Source organism: Drosophila grimshawi, unplaced genomic scaffold (genome assembly GCF_018153295.1).
Source record: "Drosophila grimshawi isolate 15287-2541.00 unplaced genomic scaffold, ASM1815329v1 contig_1377, whole genome shotgun sequence".
In the NCBI taxonomy this organism is placed as follows: Eukaryota; Metazoa; Arthropoda; class Insecta; order Diptera; family Drosophilidae; genus Drosophila; species Drosophila grimshawi.
The window spans coordinates 3,850,690-3,873,884 of record NW_025062900.1 but is presented as its reverse complement, the minus strand read 5'-3'; the positions used below and the strand labels follow the sequence as shown (position 1 = coordinate 3,873,884).

The window sequence follows — 23,195 nt, the reverse complement described above, 5'->3', positions numbered from 1 at the left end:
AGGAGGGCATATGGGATAGATTCACCTGTGGATTAACATTAACAAAACAGATCGAATGGCAACATTTATTTTTTGTTATATTTAGTTGACATCATTTTAATCTTTTTCTAATTTGGCTTTCTGTTAATGCTCTGAGTGGATTTAATGGGCTGTGTTCAGCTTATGGAAAGTTCTTATAGGGTCGATTTGTGAGCAGGCAGCGTGTATAACGCTCGGGCAACATATATGTGCCCAACTTGCCACAGAACTGTGAATGCATAATGCCAAAGGATATCGAAGGCGTCGAACGTTTCTCCCAATACTGCGGGTCAGGTCAGGTCAGGTCAAATAAATAAATAAATAATAAATTTAAATTGCCTACCTTTTCGGGACAGTGTGCGCCTGGGCCGGGTTTATTATCATCGCTGGTCATCTTATATTTGCCGCGCATCGTATAAACTGGGGGCTTGGACTTGGTTACCGTATACTCGCCATCGTAATAACCGGGTCCGGGCAACACCAGTGCAGGAATCAGCGGCTGGCGCATCCGTCCGGCCATTGTGAAGGCAGGTGCTGAACGTATGGGACCCTCCTTGCTGCTGCCCAAGACAGTGGGTATCTTGTAGACGTTAGGAGCTGCAGAATAAAAGACATCATGCACAATGTAGACCATCAAATACACACAGAAGAAGCAATGACCAGCTTATGGACATGGATTTCGCTATATTCAATTTGTACAAGTACAAAATTCTTCAAAATAAATTATTCCGAGTTAATATTTACTCAAAATTGTAGATTATGTTGAAATGGCTTTAATTTTTTTAAAGAGAAATATTAATAAAAATCCAAATAAATATTTTCCTGACTCAAGAAGGAGCATTGAATGCAAATTAAGTTTAATATTTAATTTAAATGTAAAATGAGATTGCCTCAAGTTTGAAAATGCAGCTAAAATTAGTAATTAATTTTGGGGTCGGTTTTTAATACAAAACTTGAGCTAAGCTAGCCGACTTTTGCTTAAATTATGCTACAATTAATTGTAGTAAATAAGAATTGAAAAACGTATCCAAATGAAGAATTTTGTACTTAGTTTCAGGTACTTCAGACTCGGCTAAGAAACGATTCTGTTTACAGATGTTAATCTTCTATTTTTATATATTTTTTAGGTTATTAGAATTGGTTGACTGGTTGTTTGAATGGCTGGGTTAATAGGTGAGAGAGCTTGGATTTTGATGAGGCTGCAAAAAAAAGAAATAAAGAGAAAAACACACAAAACAACGAGTAACAATTAAGGGGAGTTTAGTGGGGCGAGGGTTACCTGATTATTTTCTCTTGCACGCTGCTCGCCTCCACAGCGTACTTGACGGTGCTCGATTTGATGGATTTGGCACTTGTGACAATTGCACCGTCACTTTGCACCACTGTGCGTGTGCTTGCCGCTGCCGCTTTGGTGGTGCTGGCATCCGCTTTGCCTTGGGCGGTGACTTGAAGATTGCCCCTTTGGGCGTGTGCATTTGCCACATGGTGCATGGTGGTGTGCTTCAATCTTGATTGATCGCTCTGATTGTCATTTGTGCTGTTTACGACTTTTGTTGTCTTTGTGGTGGTTGTTGTTGTTGTTGCTGTTGCCGCTGGGACTGGTGCTAGCTGTGTGTGTGGTGTGGTGGTGCCATTTGTGGTTGTGTGCTTTACGATTGTCTTTGTCTCCACTTGACCCTGCTCCTGCTGCACTGGCACCTGAACGCCATTCACAAAGCGCGTCTCAGTGGTTGTTGTGGTGGTTGTTGTTGTGGTTGCATTGGTGTTGTCATTATTGTTGCGTACTATGATACAGATTGCAATTAGACTCAATTCAATTGTGTATTTTGCTATGTCGGTTTATACACAATATATACATATGCATACGAGTACACAGAGAAAATTAAATGCATTCGAACAAAACAAACTAGGAATGGTGAATCATAATCTCAACCTGAGGTGTCTTATCTCAGATCGAGAGAGTGTCGGGAATACAAATGAGAAGTAAGCATTCGAACAACATTCGAAGTAAACGAACTTGATACGATTTTCTTCTCTGTGTATGCATGTATGTAGTTTCCCACGCCTCTAGCAACTTATCAAACGTTTCAAGTACTCTGAATGCCAGTTGAAATTTCACTTGACCTTAAACGATAACTGAGCTATGGCAATATCATAAAGAAATCGAATTATATTTGGGAATATTGAGTATAACTTAAAGTTATAATTACAAACAACATTTTGTGTATGCATTAATTCAGTACCTGTGGCTGCCTTAAGAAATGAATGTGCAATTGCACACCTGCTTACATTTGGATGTGTAAAATTTGTAAAAGGGACATTTGGCAAAAGAAACTGGAATATACATAACAGCTCACGATCAGGGTTCAGGGTATATCGTAGTCGACTTTTTACTTTACTCTTTTAGTTAGCATTTCACTTATCGGCAACGTCTACGCTATGACTGCTTCAGCTCGAGCTTCAGCTCCAGCTTCAGCTCCAGCTTCAGCTCCAGCTTCAGCTCCAGCTTCAGCTCGAGCTCCAGCTCCAGCTCCAGCTGTACTCTGTGGTCTGGCTGCTCTTGGCTTAGTCGCTTGCCACTGCTTGTCTGCCAGCTGCAGGGTCTTCTGTTGTCGTCGTTGTATTCGTTGAGTTGGGAGGCATTATAATTTGCATATGCCAGGCGCATTCTCTTTGACATTTGTTGAGACTGGGCCACTCGTTGTGCTTGTGGACCCGCTGGCACTTGGAGAAAACTGATACACAGTTCAAAATGATGCGATGGAAGACATAAAACTGGCGACGGGGTCCCTTACAGTATCGCTCGTTTTTGTATTTGTTTTTCACCAAACACGCCCCGTTTGGTCTAACTAAAATGACAACATTTTGGAGTTTCTTGCAACGGCTCTCTCTTTGGCTAACTCATTATAAACTTACATCTGCCACTATCGATCAATGAGATGATCCAAAATACTAAAATTGCCATAATCAACCACTTCATTCTTCTATCCAACAGTGACTACAAACTCTATTTGTATATTTTTTTGGCTTTACGCAACGGGTAACAAATGGATTTCAGTGTATAATTGCAATTAGGCATATTAAATGAAAGTACTTGAAAGGTTTTCGAGTATTTTTGTTGGATGCTCTCTTACCGGGACTAGCCAAGCGTCGTTCACGTCTTTGCAAGATGCGATCTTCAATGTAAGCGCCTCTAGATTCTAGTGAGTGCAGTTTGGATGAATATACAGTTTTGTATATATGTATTGTATATACATGTGGTACATATATATGTATGTATGCAGGCCAGTACACCGATATAATGTAAACAAAATATATATATATATATGAGATACACAGAAAATAGGAAATACAGAAAATAGTACATACAAAAATAAAATTAAACAAAGAACGGCTAGCTTCGAATTGCCGAAGATCGAATACCCTTGCAGATATATGAACATATATCTTATATCACATTGATTAGTTTAACAAAAAAAAAGTTTAAAAACACTAGAAAAACATACAAAATTCAAATATGGAAGCTGAATATTGTTTGACCGTTTCTACACTCAGAAAAAATCGCCTTAATTTTAGAAGCTAGTCATAGCTTAATATTCAGAAAGTATATTTCTAAAAACCAGATTTATCCATTTTCTTAATTTGAAGGTACATTTTTCTAAAATTTAGTGTGTTTCTTCATATATCTGAATACAGAAAACTAAAATTTTTGAGTGTATATGAACTATTTATCCTATTTGGATACAAATCGGACAAAATGCTACAAATAAGTAAGGAACCTTTAAGTTCTGCAAGGGTTTGTATAAAGCATGCGAATATCCAGCACCAGCTTAAAGCTTAGAACAAAACATAATAGGCAAGCAGCACCTACCTCGAATGATGGGCATAGGTGTTGTCTTGAGACCAAAACTAAATGCCGGCGAGCTGTCGAGATTGCATTGCTCTGGATGATAATGTCCGGGAGCTAAGGACAGGCGTTACAAGATGCAGCACACAAAACACATACATAAATATATATATATTGAAACAAGACAAGACATAAAGTAAGCAACATGCTGGTGAAAGTAAGCCTAAGATGTATTGGATAGTAATACTAAGTAGAGTTCTTTACCGGGTGTATCGGTGGTGACCTTGGTCTCGGATCTAGTGCCAAATGTGTAGGCTGGTGTGTGCTGAGTATTGTGCTTTTCCGGTTCGTATGCAGTGGGTGCTACAAAAAATAAAGCCAAAGAACGAACCGATTTGAGCTCATTTGCAAGTCAAATGAATACCCCAATCCGCTTTGTGCTCAATTATTTACCTGGAGTATCACTGATCTGTTCCCGTTTCAGCTTCATGCCAAAGGTGAAGGCGGGCGTGCCATCCAGCTGACAGTTCTCCGGTCTGTAGTCACAGGGTGCCGGGGTATGGCTGACATGCTCGATGATCGTCCGACCTGTAATTGTGTAGGCGGGTGTATGGTCGAGGCGTACTTTCTCTGGCGCATAGTCGCCGGGCGCCGGCTGATGGGTGTCCACCTTGGGGTCATATTTGCCACCAAATGTGTAAGCGGGTGCATGATCCAGTCGCGTCTTCTCCGGCGAGTAATCCCCTGGCGCTGGTGTGCCATTTGTGATCTTTATATCATGCTTGCCGGCCATCGAAAATGCTGGGTTGTGATCCTGACGCACTTTCTCAGGCGAATAGGCTCCAGGAGCTGGAGTTTCGCTTGGCCTGTGCAGATCATGACGACCGGCAAATGAGAAGGCGGGAATGTGATCGAGCCGAACATACTCTGGGTGATAATCACCAGGAGCAGGTGTATGATTCTCCACTTTGGGCTCGTTCCTGCCACCAAATGTGTAGGAGGGAGTATGATCCAATCGAGACTTCTCAGGGGAATAGTCCCCAGGCGCTGGTGTGCCATTTGTGATCTTCGTATCATGCTTGCCAGCCATTGTGAATGCTGGATTGTGATCTTGACGCACTTTCTCAGGAGAGTATGCTCCAGGAGCTGGTGTTTCACTTGGCTTTTGGAGGTCATGACGACCGGCGAAAGAAAATGCCGGATTGTGATCTAATCGAACATTCTCTGGGTGATAATCACCGGGTGCAGGTGTATTATTCTCAACTTTGGGATCATTCCTGCCACCAAAGCTGTAAGAAGGTGTATGGTCCAATCGAGTTTTCTCAGGGCTATAATCTCCAGGAGCTGGTGTTTCACTTGGCTTTTGGAGGTCATGGCGACCGGCGAAAGAAAATGCTGGATTGTGATCTTGGCGAACTTTCTCAGGAGAATAGGCTCCAGGAGCAGGTGTTTCACTTGGCTTTTGGAGGTCATGGCGACCGGCAAATGAGAAGGCGGGATTGTGATCTTGCCTCACCTTTTCTGGGTGATAATCACCAGGAGCAGGTGTATGACTTTCAACTTTGGGATCATTCCTGCCACCAAAGGTGTAGGCAGGAGTATGATCCAATCGGGATTTTTCAGGCGAGTAATCTCCCGGAGCTGGTGTCCCATTTGTGATCTTTGGATCGTGCTTGCCAGCCATTGTGAATGCCGGATTGTGATCCTGGCGAACTTTTTCAGGGTAATAATCACCGGGCGCTGGTGTATTATTCTCAACTTTGGGATCATTCCTTCCACCAAATGTGTAAGCGGGAGTGTGATCCAATCGAGTCTTCTCTGGACTATAATCTCCAGGAGCTGGAGTATCGCTTGGAATTTTGGGATCATGTTTGCCAGCCATTGTGAATGCGGGATTGTGATCTTGGCGTACTTTCTCAGGCGAATAGGCTCCAGGAGCTGGAGTCTCACTCGGCTTATGAAGATCGTGGCGACCAGCAAAGGAGAAAGCGGGATTGTGATCCTGTCTGACCTTTTCGGGGTGATAATCACCGGGAGCAGGTGTATTATGCTCCACTTTCGGGTCATTTCTACCACCAAAGGAATAAGCGGGAGTGTGATCTAACCTAGTCTTCTCGGGACAGTAATCTCCAGGTGCTGGGTTATCATTTGAGATCTTTGGATTGTGTTTGCCAGCCATTGAAAATGCTGGATTGTGATCTTGGCGAACCTTCTCAGGAGAGTATGCTCCAGGAGCAGGTGTTTCACTTGGCTTTTGGAGGTCATGACGACCAGCGAAAGAAAATGCTGGATTATGATCTAGTCGAACATTCTCTGGATGATAATCACCAGGAGCAGGTGTATGATTTTCAACTTTGGGATCATTCCTGCCACCAAAGGTGTAGGCAGGAGTATGATCCAATCGGGATTTTTCAGGAGAATAATCTCCCGGTGCTGGTGTGCCATTTGTGATCTTTGGATCGTGCTTGCCAGCCATTGTGAAAGCCGGATTGTGATCTTGTCTGACTTTTTCAGGGTAATAATCACCGGGCGCAGGTGTATTGTTCTCAACTTTGGGATCATTCCTGCCGCCAAATGTGTAAGCGGGAGTGTGATCCAATCGAGTCTTCTCAGGGCTATAATCTCCAGGTGCAGGAGTTTCACTTGGCTTTTGGAGGTCATGCCGACCAGCGAAAGAAAATGCAGGATTGTGATCTTGCCTCACCTTTTCTGGGTGATAATCACCGGGTGCAGGAGTTTCACTTGTGATCTTCGTATCATGCTTGCCAGCCATTGTGAATGCTGGATTGTGATCTTGACGCACCTTCTCAGGAGAGTATGCTCCAGGAGCAGGTGTTTCACTTGGCTTTTGGAGGTCATGACGACCAGCGAAAGAAAATGCTGGATTATGATCTAGTCGAACATTCTCTGGATGATAATCACCGGGAGCAGGTGTATTACTCTCCACCTTATGATCATTCCTGCCACCAAAAGTGTAGGCAGGTGCATGATCCAGCCTGGTCTTTTCGGGACAATAATCTCCCGGGGCTGGCGTGCCATTTGTAATCGTCACTTGATGCTTTCCAGCCATGGAAAATGCGGGATTGTGGTCTTGTCGCACCTTCTCGGGGCAGTATGCACCCGGGGCCGGGGTGTCGCTCGGCTTGTGGAGATCGTGTCGGCCGGCGAAGGAGAAGGAGGGATTGTGGTCTAAGCGCACTTTTTCGGTGTCATAGGCGCCTGGGGCTGGGGTGTCGCTGGCTTTGAGTGTGTCATGGCGTCCGGCGAATGAGAAAGCGGGATTGTGATCGTGCCGTACTTTTTCGGGACAGTAGTCGCCCGGTGCCGGAGTGGAGCTATCGAGTCGATGCTCATGCTTACCAGCGAAGCTAAACGCAGGCGTGTGATCGCTACGATACTTTTCCGGGGCATACGAGCCTGGGGCCGGGCTGAGGTTTACGGATTTCAGCTCGTGTCGGCCGGCCAGCGTGTAGGAGGGCGCAAAGTCCAAGCGCACCTTCTCCGGCTCATAGGTGCCGGGTGCGGGTGTCTCTTGCGACCTGCTCAACTGCACCCGTTGCCCAAAACTGAAGGCGGGTGTTTTGTTCAACACACACTTCTCTGGCTCGTATGCGCCGGGCGCTGTAAACAAATAAAAGATGCGGAAATTCCATTTAGAGTAGGAATAAAGCTACGGCTTAGAAATATAGCTAAAGTTTCGCATTGGCTTGGAACTTGGCCGAATACACTCACCTGGTGTGGCATCAACCACATCATGATTCGCCTTGCCAGCGATGCTAAAAGCGGGTGTCGAATGCAATTTAGACTTTTCAGGACTGTACGTGCCGGGTGCTAAGGTTAAGAATTTAAGTGCATTTAATCAGTTGTGATTAGAGCAAGGCTCACGACTAGACCCCACCTGGCGAATCGTTGACTTGTGTGTGCTTCGTCCTCAGACCAAAACTATATGCGGGCGTGTGCTCGAGGACTACTTGTTCCGGCTTATAAGAGCCAGGTGCTGCAAGGGTTCACAAAATTGAAGCCGATTGGATGCAAGTCTTATATCTATATGCTACTTATGAGTGTCTGCTCAATGTACGACCTGATTCGTTATGAATCGTTTCTGAATTTCAATCAACTTTTATAATGCAAATAAAGTATTTTAATTCAAGCGAAACTTTTGCTTAGCATTCACTAAAAAATATAGATTCAAATCGACTAAGAACTGATTGATGCATAAAAATATGTGATTAATGGGGTTTATTTCTGGGTCAGCTGCGCTTCGGGTGCTGAGAGTTTTAAGTTCAAGTTTTTGGGCATGCAATGTATTCATTATTCTTTTAACATTTGATCAGTTTTGTGGCAGTTGACTATTTAACTTCAAAATAACACTTATTTTAAGAACTACTTGCAAGGAATCCACTTTGAAAACAAAATTATTGCTCAAATTGTGTTATGTATGCTTAGTGCCACAATGGATACTACTACTGATGGTAAACTACAGATATTTACAGCTTGAAGGACGTACATTGAGGTGTGCTTGGGTTATAAGTTGTATTTAAGTGGAGCTAGACAAACCTGGCGTATAGTCGGATCGCAGCTCATGATGTCTGATGCCAAAACTAAATTCGGGTGTCCTGCTGAGCTTCACCTTCTCGGGGGAATAGGCGCCGGGAGCTGTACGGGTTAGATAGGAAAATGATTACTATGTGGAACTGGAGACCGAAATGTTCGTGTTCGTTTAGCCGGGTGTAATCCAATCCGAAGTCTAACTAGATGCTACTACTGGCTAGGCATATATTACAGACAAGTGCCTCATTGCTCGTGGGTTTGAGGGAGTTAGGTTGTGTGTAGGGCGTAGGGCAGGGGGAAGGGAGTTTGACAACATATTACCTGGTGTATGCTGATCGTGTTGGATTTTAGTTCGTCTACCGAATGTGTAACGTGGCGCATTCTTTCTCGATTGCGTAACCTTTTCGGGACTATAGCTATTTGGCGCTGTTAGTGTTAATAAAACAAATAATTACGGTACGGGTAACGTTTTTCATATTTTTTAGTTTCTCTTTTTTGGTTTTTAGACTACAAACATGGCAATAAGTAAGACTAGAGTGGGTTAAACTGAATGAGTTACGGAGTGTTGTTACTAGGAGTTAAAGAGATAGAGATGGTTAGATGGAGAGCACACCAGGAAAACCAGAAGTGGTGAGGAACACATGCAAAAGAGAACGTGTGTGAGAATGTGTGGATATTAACTGGATGGCGGGGCAACAGACATTAGCCAATTGGGCCGGCAGTTAGTTGTGTTACCTGGATTGTTAACTAGGTAAACGTTAACCTTAATGCGAAAGGAATAACGAGGCGCACGCGGCTTAATGACATCAAGCGGCACCACTTGATAATGGTTAGGACCTAAAAAATGTTGTTGTTTTGTTTATCGCAGCATTCGCGATTGGCAGTCAGTGAGTGGGTCAGTTAAATTTGGTTTAAAAAGAAGAAAAATGTTAAATGTCAAAATCAAAATCAACAAATCAAAAATCAAATTCAACAAATCAAACACAAACCATACAAAGAAAAACCACATAGAAAATACATTGAAATACAGCTAAATGCCTACTAATTACATAAAAAAGTACAAAAAGAAAGAGAGGGAGAAAGTCGTCAAATTAGGAAAGCAAAAGAGTGGGAGGGAGACAGCTATACCAGACCAACTGGCAGTTGCAGTTGGCGGTGATGGTACAAATGTACCAAAACTAGACAATTTATTTAGACAGTGGTACATGGTACATGGTAAAGGGTACATTAATTCTTTTTCGCTTTGGTGTGATAGGTACATATAAATGTAGTGATAAGAATGTACCAATTAACTGTACAATATTTACACGACTTGAAAATTGATGAAACAACAAAAAAAAATATATATAATTTCATTTTTTTTTCATTAAAGGCTTGTGATAACATTAAAAAACATATGTGGGAGTGTACATGGTTCAAAATCTACGACTATCTACATACTCTACACAGCATTTGTTACTCGCTTTACGATAAGTCTAGCACACTACACGATTGCCTTCAAATTGACTATAATTTGTGATATTTCATAATATGCTCCTATTTAAAAATTGTAATTTTCTTTGAATATTTTTTTTTTTGGTACAAGTTGCCACAGCTACGTGATTACTGAGATATATAGATATATAAAGATAGAGGGAGAGAGAGATATGTAGCAAGCAGTTACAATTATGTGACTACTGAGTTAGAGATCAAGAGAGAGAAAGAGAAAGAGAGAGAGAGGGAGAGAGACACAAATATACTAGCAAGCAGCACAAAGTTACAGCTACGTGACTACTAAGAGAGAGAGAGAAAGAGAGAGGCAGAGCGAGATAGAGCTCATGACTTTTAGGGCAGCGTTTACTTACGCGCTGCTTGGATGAGATTCGATTCATTCATGGATCTGTTAGCTCGATATGTGATTCTTATATATACAACAATGATGATGATGATGCGGCCTGTCTCCGTGACTTGGATCTTGGATGTCTTGGATGTCTTTGCTTGAGATATGAGGCTTCTCCGTAATCCATAGCGATAATGATGCGCATGCAACCCATGACCAATATAATAAGTACACAACACCATAATAAAAACGCATAGCCATTCAAACAACCAACAGGAACCAACAACAAACCAACAACAAACCAACAACATCAACAACAAACCAACAACAACCAACACGGTGAACACTCGTTTGGGCCATAAGGACCGTCTCGACTTACCTGGTATTAGCTGGAACTTGGCGCTCGCCGGCTTCTTGCCAAATGTGTATTTGGGTGTGGCATCAATGACAGCCTTCGCCGCCGGCATCACATCGTATTCACCCGGGCCGGGATTCACGAAGCGTGTCAACTCCTTGGGACGACTCTGTAGGGTAGCGGCACGTGCATGATCTCTGCCTTTGGGTCGCATTCCCGACACATTGTACTGTGCCGGACCGGGTCCGGTTGTTTCATCCCTGCCACATAACTTGTGGCCAAAGGAATATGACGGTGCGCCCTTCTTCTTTGAATCCGGCACTTTGCTGCCTGTGAATAACAATCGAAATTTGACTTGATTATTGCATGTAGAATATAGAATATGCTTACCAATTAGCGTTGGTAACTGGACAATAGCTGGTCCCGGATTTGTAGTCTCCGCCGCAATTCTACCAATGCGCACTGTCGGCGTCCACGGACGTTGTTCAATACTGCCGGCCATGTTGAGCGTACGGATATTGCGTACGGGCTTACAGGGTCCCACTTCCTTCGACTTCGATTTGGATTTGTGTAACTGCAAAACGCAGAGTGCAAGGATTGATTATCAACTCTGCCAATATCATCAACTTATATCTAACATTCTTAGTCATTTTGGTGCAGCACTTTTGGGGCACAATCAGTGGATTAATCAATTGAACAATTTTCGAATATTATATCTACAAAAAATGAAGTTTTCGTATGGGTTTTGGGCGTTTAAAAATGGTGTACTTTTGATCGATATTTGACGGAGCTGAGCAGTAAGCTACTTTGATTGATTTGCAGAGCTTTCAATTTGTGTGAAATATATACTTAAGTGTGATTAAATATATATAAAGATATAAAGATTAAAGATAGAACGATATTTTTCAGCATCATTTCGTGGTTAAAGACTCTTGCATGTAAAACTGATATTTTATATATTTGGGGTTTTGATTATTTCAGATTTTCATTTTGGAATGAGTTAGCCAATAAACCAAATCCTTAAATTACCCTCAAAATCAATGGCATAAATTCCATAAAGTCAAAAAAGAAAAAAGGGAGAGGCGCCCCTTAACTCTGAACGTGACTTCAGCGATTTATTTGTTTGGAATTTTCTGGGCCACTTTGCTGCAGCAAAGTGATTTGGTTGCCCACCTGAAAAAGACAAACAATGGACAAAAACTATAAGTTTGCGGTAGGCTCTTCAACCCGTGACCTTCTTTTTTGAGCGGCATAGCCCAAAAGGCGCTAAAAAGCCCTTTTGGAGCTGTCAGGCACTGCTCGATATATATGCCTTGCCATGCCTTGCCTTGCCCTGCCTTGCATTGGGGCTTGCGTTTTGGATTTTGGTAACAGGTCGCGACATCGCAGCGGATGTAATCGATACTTTGCGATGACGACCTCAATTGGCTTTGGCTTTGGCTTTGGCTTTTTCTTCGCTTGAAGCGATTAGCTGACGCGATTGAACGTTAGCTGAAACGCCCATTTCCCCATTCCCCGCACTTACTGATGACTGACTTGGGCAGTCTGGCAGCAGCAAGGTTGCGCCCCAAAAAACAAAAAAAAAATACAAAATACAAAATAATATTCAGAGTGCTAATGTTGCCCATTTGGCGCATGTAAGCCCAACAAAACGATTACTTTTAATGACTTATGGAGCGACAATTGCATGCCATGAAACGAGCACCTCAAATTAGAGTTGCAGCCGTGTTTGTACTGGGTATATTCTGATAATTCGTAACGCGTCCTATATATCTATATATTCTTGACTCTTTTTTGTTGTTTAATTGGATTCTTTGTGGACCAGTTTGCATTTAAATACCTTCAGAAATCTTATTCATAATTGTTACTTTCTGTGTTTTCCCCAAAACATGTTAAATGTTTTAGACCAGTTTGCTTTTAAATACCTTCAGAGATCTTATAAATAAACCTTTTTTGAAATTTAATTATAACATTTTATATATGATATGAGTCCACATTAAATAAATGAATAAATTTAAATATTAATTCAATTCAATTTTTTTGTTGCTGTTTGTGTTTTACTGTGTCGACTGATATTATTCGACTTTAAATTAATAAATAAATAAATCAGTCGAGTTTTCGACCAGTTTTAAAGCCATCTTGTTGAAACTGGAAATCTATGCGTCATTTAGCGGCAAACAGCATATAAGTCAGAGCCGGCAAAAATTGATAATTATAGCTTATATTATCATGAAGTCAGAGACAATATCAGTCGAAAGATGAGTTTTTGCACAAAGAACATTTGTTTGTTTGATTTAATTATTGTTTTTATAATTCAAATATTTATTAAGCTGTCTCTAAATACATTACTATATAGCTTTAAAGTGTCGGATATTTTCATTTGTACTGCAAGTTAGAAGTCAGCAGTTGGAATCCTTTCTGCAAGGGTATAAAATCTTTGTTATATTTTTTTCATGCCATCCTGTTTGATTTTCAGTTCGTGTTCGTGTCACGTTGTTGATACGTTGCCAACTCTGGCTCAAATTGAAAAGGGAACAAGAGCAAGTCTTAAAGTCCAAGTGGCTGCGGACGTAAATGGTGGCAGTGGCACTAACAGTTGATGTGGATGTGGCAGCGTGGAAGCGTGCAACTTCTTTGGCCGTGAAATCAACAGCTCCGCTTTATGTAAATAAACAGCTGAGCCAATTTCTGAGTGGGTGTGGCTGACTGCACTGACAGAGGCAGAGTGAGGGAGAGAGAGAGAGCAGCAGCGGCGGGGCTGGAGCAAAGCTGTTCAAATTGAGGCTAAAAAGTGGGCGTGTTTGCGCCCCGCGACCTCGCACGCAATTGAAACATGTTTTTGTTGTTCTTTGTGTGTTTGTTTTTTGGGTAGCTTTTTTGTTGCTTTGCTCAGTTGTATTTAGATTACCATATGCTCCGCTAAGTACGAGTAGAAGCGAATCTTACATCATCATTGAAGCTAAATCTGAATGTGAATCTGTATCTGAATATGCACCCACACGCGCAACGCACTTCAATTGCCTGCTGCCCCGGAGTCTAGAGACGGGTAGAGATGGGGGGTAGCGGTTAGCGGGTAGTGGGGCTCAATATCAATCAGTGCTGCCGCAACCATATAAGGCCACCGCTCAAGTGAAATCGGATGAATCAGCTATACATATAGTCTGATTGATGCCAGACATTTGCGTGGCTGCAGTTCGCAACCATGAAATGAACTCAGCAACAGTCTTGCAAGCACTGAAATAATTCGTGCTGAATTTTAGAAAATCTGAATATGTTTCTAAAATGCAAAAATGTATCTTTTTAAGAGGAGTGCCTTTTCGAATCATTAGAAATTGATTGCCAATAATAGAAAACATTTATAGAAAATAGAAAAAAGCTTGTTTAATTTTAGAATTATTTTTTTTATAAATATACCAAATATTTTTAACAGGCAGAAATGTTAATTTTAGGAATATTTTCTACATTTTTCTATGTGTTTTTTTTTTAAGTGTAGGCGTCGCAGATTTCATACATTTACAGAGTAAAGGAGTCCATATGCTCGCTTAACAATTATTTACTCATTATTTTGGTTTGGTTGCGCAATCTGATCAAACAATAATAATAATCCTCTGCCGAGCTATTAGAAAAATCGCAGTGCAGTTATTAAATTTAAGAACTCGTTTTTGTACAGTGTGTTTGTGTGTCTGAAAGTGTTGCCTGCCAACAGCTTATTAATCTTAATTTGTGGCACAAACACGAGGCAGCCGACAGCTTAGTCCCATTTAATCAAGTTAATCGGACATGCAACTTGACATGGCTTTCCATGACGGAGCTGAGTCGGGGGCAGGTGCTTTCTAAAATTGAATTATAGATGGTGCAACTGATACGAGTACGAGTTAATCAGTGTCCAGTGTTCAATGTTGAGTTTTCAGTCTTGAGTTTCAGGTGCACAGGTCAAACGGCAACCGGTTCTGTGGCCAATTGAGCGTATTGAAACTGATTTTGAATTGAGCACACGCCCACATTAGCTACTGCGATTATTTACCTCCCTCTCTCTGTCTCTCTCTCTCTCTCTCTCTCTCTCTCTCTCTCTCTCTCTCGTTCTCTGTCTCTCAGTCTCTGTCACTGCCGTTTGCCGTCAGTCGGCTATTTTCGTTGCATGACTCTATGCAAAATTTGCCACTTGAATCTTGATGGATGATGCCAACTTTGAACTCGTACTTTTTTTCGCGGACACATCACACACACACACACACAAACACACACACGCAAGCACGCTTCATGGGTAACAACACACGGCAAACAAACAAACAACAACAACAACAATAACAATAAGTAAATTATAGAATAGCCATTCAGAAACCTGGCGCACGTCATCAACAATTTATGCTATCAAGTAACAAGATGAAAGAATAACTAAACAATGCCCAAATACCCTAACCCCAGCAGGCATATGCATTATCCCATGCATTATTTGACAGTTGGTATTTGTGGAATGCAGATTAAAAAACTAACAAAAAAGCAACTGAGAACGGCTATCTTTGCGTAAGCCTTGAGTCTGAAATATAATTATTTTATTTATATTTATTATTTATTTTATAAGTTTTCTATTTCACGATAAGCTGTGCTGTGTTCACATTTGGGATATTAAATTCTTTTTAGAATGGTTTAAACGTTTAGAATGAACTCGATTGTATAACTTAAAATACATATTTTGTCCGATTGTTATCACGGCAGCTATATGATATAGTGGTCCGATCCGGTCGTCTGTACTGCATTCAGCAGTAAGAATTTTTTCAGAATTTGTGGTAACAATTTATGTTTTAACAGGAATTAAAGCTGAGCGAGTGTCAAGTGCAAAAAATGAAGGCAGTGTTGCTGATGAAGATATATATATATATATACATACTTTACTTTTATTTATATATACTTTATGGAGTCGGAGACTTCTCCTTCAATGCCTTACAATCTTCACAAGTAAATTATATTGCCCTCAACACGGTCAACATATTTACAGAGATCGATTGCAAATTTTAAGTTTGGTGAGCTTGGAGCTATATTTAAGAATAAAAGGTTTTCCTATGCTTACACCTGTAGAATCAATTTCATATAGCATATAAATCATATTCAAGGCTATATTTGATATACCCTTTGATAGCTTTTTGTATTTCGCAATGAGTTCTCAACTTTCATATTTCGTGTATAGTTCCTACTACTTGGTGTAGATGCTAGGGTATATATTTAATAATAATAAAATCAATCATAAGTTTAACAGCATACACAAAGAGAAAAAAGAATTCATTTATGGCAATTCGAAGAATTTATACTCTCTCCAAAATATGGTTTGGTTATAAATCTTAAGCTTTAAATCCAGCTGAAAGCCGACTTGCAATAAATTATTGATAGAAAATTGTTGGATTAAATATGGAAAGAAACGATTGATTAATACATATTGTTAGGCACTTAAATCTGTTGAGTTCATGCCATAAAACATCTGTCAGCTTTAATCATTATTAACAATAGAACTTTTGTTGTTGTTTTTGCTCATTTTAATAGTCGCATTTCACGCTCTCTAAATTGCCAAAAAAAAAACACACACAAAATAATAATAATAAATACAAAAAATATATAGACAAAATGAGCTCATTTTCCAGCGTTGATCATCAACTTTTACGCCCAAATAGGGGCAAGTTGGCTGCGTCGTCCGGCTGTCTTAGAGACTGTCTTGGCCGTTTCCTTTAGCCCACATGGAGTTGGCCAAAATGTTGGCCAAGTTTCCAGACAAGGCGCCCACACACGTTACGCCGTTTTGTATCTCAATCGACGGTCTTTGCGACCGTCTCTTTCTCTTTGCCCAGTTAGTACAGCAACAGCAACAACAATAACAACAGCAGCAGCAAAAATCACAACAATCAAGTTGTGTTTAAGTTTAATTAACAGCAAAACAAGGCAACAAGACAAAATACCGGCAAACTGGTAGAAGCATCAGCAACAAATAAAGTGTTTTGTGCCAAAAACGGGTACAAATAAAAAACACACACAAAAAGTGATAAACACACAAAATAAACAACAAACTGACGTCAACTATGTGTGTGAGTGTATGTGTGTGAGTGTGTGTGTGAGTGTGTGTGTGTGTGAGAGTGTGTGAACTAGTTTTGTGCTCGAAATCTAATTAGAATTGGTAAACGTGTTTTGTGTCTTGAGAACTTAAAGCAAACGCTTTTGCCAAGTGAAAGCTGGCCAAGAGAGCTCCTGACCAAACCCACTTTTGGTTTCCTGCCAGAAAAACAGACAAACAGACAAACAGACAAACAGACAGGCTACAAAATACAATATCTAACTGAAATATATATAATTGGGTATATATATATAATTAGAGACAGTTAACGGAATGCTAATGCCTAAGCTGTGACTAATATTTGCCTACCTGTTTCTTGTCTTTCTCTCAGTTTTTGCCTTCCCAGTGTTATATCATTTTATAAATATTTATTTTTTGCTGCAAACATTCATAATTTGTAGTCGTTTTTTTTACGCCTCAAGCTTTTTCACTTCTCTTTTACTTTGGTAATTTAATTGTTGCTGTTTCTGGCTCATAATCGGTGGCTTTGAAAACTGAGTCTGGCAGCGAGAAAGAGACAGAGAGAGAGAGAGGGAGAGGGAGTGTACAAAAGAGGGAGTGAGATACATATATATAGAGAGATAGATAAAGTCGACCGGTTTGCATTTAATGGAGCTGATGTCATGGGCTTGAAAAAACACTAGAAGCCACAATGAACTTGCCCAAAAAAAGATTTCCTCGTTTGCCACTTGTGGCACAACATGTCTGTGTGTGTGTGTGTGTGTGTGTGTGTGTGTGTGTGTGGACATCAATACAACATTGACAAAACAATGAAACGGAGCAAGTTGCAAGCATAAACAGATGTTGTTGTTGCTGCCACTAAATGCCAATACAGACAGACAGTCAGACAGGAAGACAGACAGACTGACTGAGAATCGACCCAATCGACTCCTGCCCCAACTCTGCGTTCAGTCAATGAACTTTTAGGTCAGGATAAGCAGCAAGCACGCAATGTTAAGTAGCAGTCACAGTGGCTATCACAGGCACCGGCACAGGCACAGTCACAGTCACAGTTCCTGTTTGCAGTGACATTCACCAGTCACAGGAATAGTCAGTCGGGTCAACGCCTACTTACTTAGCTAGATTGTTTGCTGTTCCTTGATTACCAATCGCTGCACAGCGCCAAAAAAAGAAGCTAATTCGTTTTTTAAGTAATCTACTTGCTAGCTTGTTCTTTAATCAGGTAATAATTTTCAAGAGATAAATATTTCGTGTTTAAAGTTTTAAAAAATAAAGACGAAAAAACATGTACACAAATCTTTAGATCTGTAATTAATACTTGACTTCGTGACAGATTTTAAGCAGATACTTCTGGAATCAGTTGAAAATGTCGCTGTACGCTTGGGATAAAGTTGCTTTTACACTTTTGCCTCAATCAAGCCAATTTATTGTTATCTAAAAATCTGACATTGAAAAAGAAATTCCCTTGAACTTAATTTATTTTTTTTTATAAAATTGATGGGTAACAATTGAAGTTGAAAGTTGATGATTTTTGTGCAGTGTACTTACCACAGCTGTGTGTCTAGGCCTGCTGTCTGTTGTCGCCCTTTATTGTTTGTATTAATTTTGTTGTTGTTGCTGTTGCTGTTGTTGCTGTTGCTGTTTACAACTTTGGTTTGCACAATAATAAACTTTGAGTTAGCACACGGCTAGCCGTTATAATGGCAAACAGTCCTTGTTGCTCTTGCAGCCCGAACTGGAGGACTTTCAAAACATCTGCGTACACGTTTCCACACACGAGACAACACGACGCGAGCGAGAGAGATGATAGAGATAGAGAGAGAGGGAGAGAGAGACAGGGATGGGGTGGAGGTGGAAGATTTGTTTTCGTTGTTCGCTGATCGTTAATTGAGTTAAAGTGACAGCTGTTGGCGAGCTGAGTTACGGTTTGTTAAATTGAAAAAATAAATTGCCAAATAATATACTGTTCAACTATTTGTTGCTACTGTTTTCCCATTTGCTGATTGCTGATTTCGGATTTAACTGGCTTTTTTCGTATCGCACTCGAGCGCTGCTGAACCCAAACTAAGCGCCAATGTTGTCGTCTGTCGCCTTTTCGTTTCAGCTTCGCTAACAGAGCAGAACATTAACAGCAGCAGCAAAGGCAAAAGCAAAAGCAAAAGCAGCAGCAGCGCCAATTTTGTTTTCTGTCGCGTTTTGCGTTTCAGCTTTGCTAACAGAGAAAAGCATTAACAGCAGCAGCAAAAGCAGCAACAGCGCCAAATGTGTCTTCTGTCGCGTTTACGATTCAGCTTCGCTAACAGAGCAGAACTTTAACAGCAACAGCAACAGCTGCAGCACACTTAACAGTCGCAAGCAGTTGACAGTCGACTTGTAAGCTTTTGCGTAGGCATTAACAGCAACGCCCACTGTTAATAAATTGTATTTTTGGCAATATTATTATTAACGGTTTTTCAATTGTTTTGACCTTGCTGCTGCTCTAGGAATACAACATTTTGATCTGGAACATACGCAAGACTGTTTCGCCCACAACACAAAATTGCAATTGTCGTTTACTTAATGGCTCATTGAATAGCCATAATTCGTTTGAGGTTTACTCATCGATCTTGTCGTTTATGGCGCTTTAACAATGCCGCCTCTTGTTTAATTTTTTTTTTCTCAATTTTTTATATAATCATATTTATTCTCGGTTGGAGCTGCGGTCGCACACAGACAACCTTCACCCACACATGTGCCAAATGGTGCGTGAAAAGCTTTTTGCTTGCCCACCCCCACAACCATATAAGATCATTTTTCGCAGTATTTTTCATAGTGAACATGTCACTGCAATTAGCCCATGTCAATTTATATATAAAATTGATTAAACTATTTGCAGTTGAAAAGTTCGCCAACAAATTTTTCATTTCCTTGCTGTGCATTTCCCGTAACTTTTTATGGATGGGCGCACAAAAGTTCCGCTAGATATGCTAAGGAAATGATCACCATTCGCACTTATAATGAGTATGCATACTTTTCGGGAGAAATTATTAGCCAAATCAATCTTGTTTTAAAAATAAAGTTGTCTTCTAATACTAATTTTGAATGCAAATAGTGAGAGATCTAGAGATAAAGATATATAGGTTTATATAACATTTTCCCGATAAACAAAAGAAAACCAAGAATTTCCTTGCTATTGAAAATTTCAACATATTTAGGACCATTTATTTATATCATTTATTAAGTAGCAATATCACGTTGAAGATTTTTGGTGTATTGTTTGTTTTGTTGTTGTTGTTGTTTTTATAGCGTTAATGTGGATCTATATAAAATGGTATATAATATATATATATATATATAGTATATATATATATATATATAGTTCTATATGCATAGGCGCAATAAATCAACTAAGCGGCTTATTTTGATTAAATAGTATTTTGTATGGATTGCATATGTTCTTCTAGAGGGATTATTGTATTTCATAGCATGTGATGAGTGTGTGTGTGTGTGTGTGTTTGAGTGTTTGTGTGAGTGTGTAGATAGACCGCAGGACATAGGACGCTCTACCGATTCTAGTTAGGATCAGCTCCAAGATTCTTCTTATCAAAAATGCAGTTTTGTAATCAGAGTTGAGGGTTCGTTTTGGCTTATGGACGTATAACATAGATGTGTGTTGCAAAAGGATTGTATTTCTATATGCTATATATGTATGTAGATTGTTAGTTATGCTAGGGATTGTTCTTACAAGCTAGACATATAAACGCATGTCTTAGACTTAGACTGGCTCAAGCAGCGCTTCTGTATCAAAACTGTATCAAAATGTCGTATAAAATGTTGTTGTCATGTTTGTTAGCTGATTTGATTACTGGTGTTGTTGCATTTGATTTCATTCTTTGGTGTTACATTGGTGTATATATACTTTATAAGTCTTCAGTTTCAGTTGCATTCGGTTTGGTTCTGTTAACGGGTTCGGTTTTGTTTGGTTTTGGCTCTGTGAAACCGAATTCTTGTGCGTTCAGTCTGGCCCATAGTATCTTGATGGTTTCTCTTCTTTTTTATTTGTTTTGTTTTTTTGTTATAGCTAAAGAAAAAGCAAAATTAAACAAAACGCAAATCATAAAAAAAGTAGAAAAAATAAAAAAATGAATTAATTTTCATTATACATTTTATTTGTATATAGTATTTCTTTTCGTTTCTTATGTTGCGAATTTTGTGGCTTATGCGAACGATAAAATTAATTAAGTAAAACTTTTCTCATAAAATTAGGTAAAATATATATATATCAATATAAATATATATGTTTATGTATTCGTATGCATATTGCTGATGATGAATTTAAAAAAATAAAGAACTGAAGAATCCATTTTAAAATTGAATGCATATAAAGATAATATATATATATATAGATATAGATATATATATATATAAAAAGAGAAACTGAGACGCATACGAAAATTGTTTGCGCAACGCAAATGAGAAATGATTAAACAATAAATCACAAAACTTAAGCTAAGCACGTAAAATTCTAATCTAAATAAAAAAGTGTTTCCTTTTTTTTGTTTCTCGTTTGTTTGTTTGTTTCGCGTTCGACTTGGAGGAGAGCTTAAACATTTAATTTACGCTTAATCAGTTTTCTTAGATTCATGTTTCTTTCTTGTTTGTATTAATTGTATGTGTGTGTGTGTGTGTTTTGAGTTTGCTTTAACTATATAAACTTACTTAAGAAAGCACAATCATTTTATATATTTATATATATATATTTTTTTTATATATTTGCGTAGTATATCGTATCGTCTGCATACTTATCAATATATATAAATTTATCATTTTGTAATTATCATTTTCATCATTAAACGCAATCGTTATGAAATGTATCAAAAATTTGACTATTAACTACAGTTATCTATACTCCATATATGTATATATGTATTTGTTGTTGTTGTTTTTTGTTTATTGTTATATGCTCACTACAACCATATGCATATAATAAATACGTACACACACACACATCTATATTCCGGTTTATATAAACATAATGATATCATTTGCTCAGCTTTAGCTCTGTATATATATATATATATTTATTTATATATGTATGTGTGTATTATAAATAAAATTATAATTCAAAAGTGAATAATCGTTTGGCTGTACGACAATTTCCGTTGAAATACGTGCACATACATACTATATATTATGTACGATCCGATTCGATCCGTGAATAACTTTTTTTAACTCTCCACTTAAACTTAAATGTTAATGCATATATCATATATCATTATACTGTCTGTCTATCGTTAACTTTAGCTCATTATAGGTAAATATTTAGGTTTATGTGTTTATTTTTATGATGTTGATGTTGATGTGGATGTTGTTGTTGATGTTGGATGTTTGATGTTGATCAGTGCTAATCAGTGCGTGATCCCAGACATGATCTCCATTCACCTCCATTGTTGACCTCTCCACGTCTCTAGTCGGTTAGCGTTTGGGCAACAAGTGCCAGCTGCTCTTTGAGCACACGGAACGAAGGACGCTCCTCGGGCCCATGCGACCAGCACTTTTTCATGACCTGCAATATAATTACAGGCAATTATATATTAGATACATTCATATATATATATATATATATATATATTTGTATAGTAAATATAGCATTAACTGCTTTTAAGTGGGTCAGTTGTGTGTGCTTTTTCTCTTTGCTGTATGCTTTGAGTTAGTGTTGGGTTTTCTTACACATTTCTTGCTTAATTGCTTGCGTTGAGTTTTGGTTGAGTTTAAAGTAGTTTTCATAGAATATTATAGACTAAAAAGTCAGTTGGCTAAATTTGATATAGTTAGTAGCGAACCTCAAAGCGCAGCAGATTGTAAAGACTTAACCAGGAATGTAAGTAGCATCTCAGAGAAACTTGTTTTAAATAGAAATATGCTCAAATTTGTGTAGGTTGATGGAATCAGAGTGTCAGAGAATCAGAGTTAGAGATATATCTAACAGGTCTCAACGCATGAAGCGCCTTCCAATATTTATAATATTTATTATTATTATTATTAAATACAGTAAAATTGCAGTTATGAACTGAACCATCTCGCTTAAGGGGCTTTATATCTAATGGATATAAGCTTAGCTATATTATAAATAATATTAAAGTAGTTTTGCTGAACTTTTGAACTAGCTTTGCATCATTTTTACAATAGTCCCATAGCATTTTGAAACCCACTTTGCTGCTTTTTCACACAGTCTTAAGTTATGCATCACTTTTAATAATAATTATAAAAGTCGTCTACAATTTGCCGACTACTTTTATTGAATATCTCAGCAGTTGTTTAACGTCTATTTGCACAAGCTCTACTCTGAAAGCAGTTGCCAGCTATATATATTTAGTTGTTGTACTCACATCGTATATTTCCTTGGCACACGACTTTGGTTTCTCTAGTATAATGCCGCGCTGCACACGCTCCACGACTTCGGTGTTCTTTAGACGGCCATAGGGCATTTTGCCACAGGTGAAGATCTCCCACATGAGCACGCCTAGAAATGCAGAGAGATTTAGTTTGGGCCTATAGCTTATAGATA

The 23,195-nt window shown here is 39.2% G+C and overlaps 3 protein-coding genes across 12 annotated transcripts in view; all 3 read right to left on the bottom strand.

Moving 5' to 3' along the window:
• Nucleotides 1-546: 546 nt before the first annotated feature.
• Nucleotides 547-18,673, bottom strand: LOC6561962. Of its 8 annotated transcripts, none has more exons than XM_032736411.2 (14): nt 18,197-18,673; nt 10,981-11,164; nt 10,615-10,920; nt 9,152-9,253; nt 8,738-8,842; nt 8,423-8,521; nt 7,764-7,862; nt 7,598-7,696; nt 4,319-7,486; nt 4,130-4,228; nt 3,890-3,982; nt 3,153-3,218; nt 1,298-1,802; nt 547-615 (listed from the first exon to the last, which is right to left on the bottom strand). In XM_032736411.2, the coding sequence occupies exons 2-14, from the start codon at nt 11,090-11,092 to the stop codon at nt 609-611; spliced, it is 4,860 nt and encodes a 1,619-aa protein (XP_032592302.1). In that variant the 5' UTR covers nt 11,093-11,164; nt 18,197-18,673; the 3' UTR covers nt 547-608. The 8 variants fall into 8 exon arrangements, with proteins under 8 accessions (XP_032592302.1, XP_032592301.1, XP_032592304.1 ...); XM_032736410.2 differs by lacking the exon at nt 18,197-18,673 and adding an exon at nt 11,229-11,306; XM_032736413.2 differs by lacking the exons at nt 8,738-8,842; nt 18,197-18,673 and adding an exon at nt 11,229-11,306.
• On the bottom strand, nt 2,524-3,016 carry LOC116805297. The gene is made up of 2 exons (XM_032736419.2): nt 2,935-3,016; nt 2,524-2,867 (listed from the first exon to the last, which is right to left on the bottom strand). Exons 1-2 carry the CDS (start codon nt 2,996-2,998, stop codon nt 2,584-2,586), a joined length of 348 nt encoding a protein of 115 aa, XP_032592310.1. The 5' UTR covers nt 2,999-3,016; the 3' UTR covers nt 2,524-2,583.
• A 2,141-nt stretch (nt 18,674-20,814) lies between the features above and the next one.
• Nucleotides 20,815-23,195, bottom strand: part of LOC6561963 (tyrosine-protein kinase Btk29A) — a 47,371-nt gene continuing 44,990 nt past the window's right edge. For all 3 annotated transcript variants that reach the window (XM_032736420.1, XM_032736421.2, XM_032736422.1), the window contains 2 exons: nt 23,017-23,150; nt 20,815-22,193 (listed from right to left, as the gene is read on the bottom strand). In XM_032736420.1, coding sequence (XP_032592311.1) covers nt 22,095-22,193; nt 23,017-23,150 — 233 coding nt within the window. In that variant the 3' untranslated portion in view covers nt 20,815-22,094. The remainder of the gene's footprint in view (nt 22,194-23,016; nt 23,151-23,195) is intronic.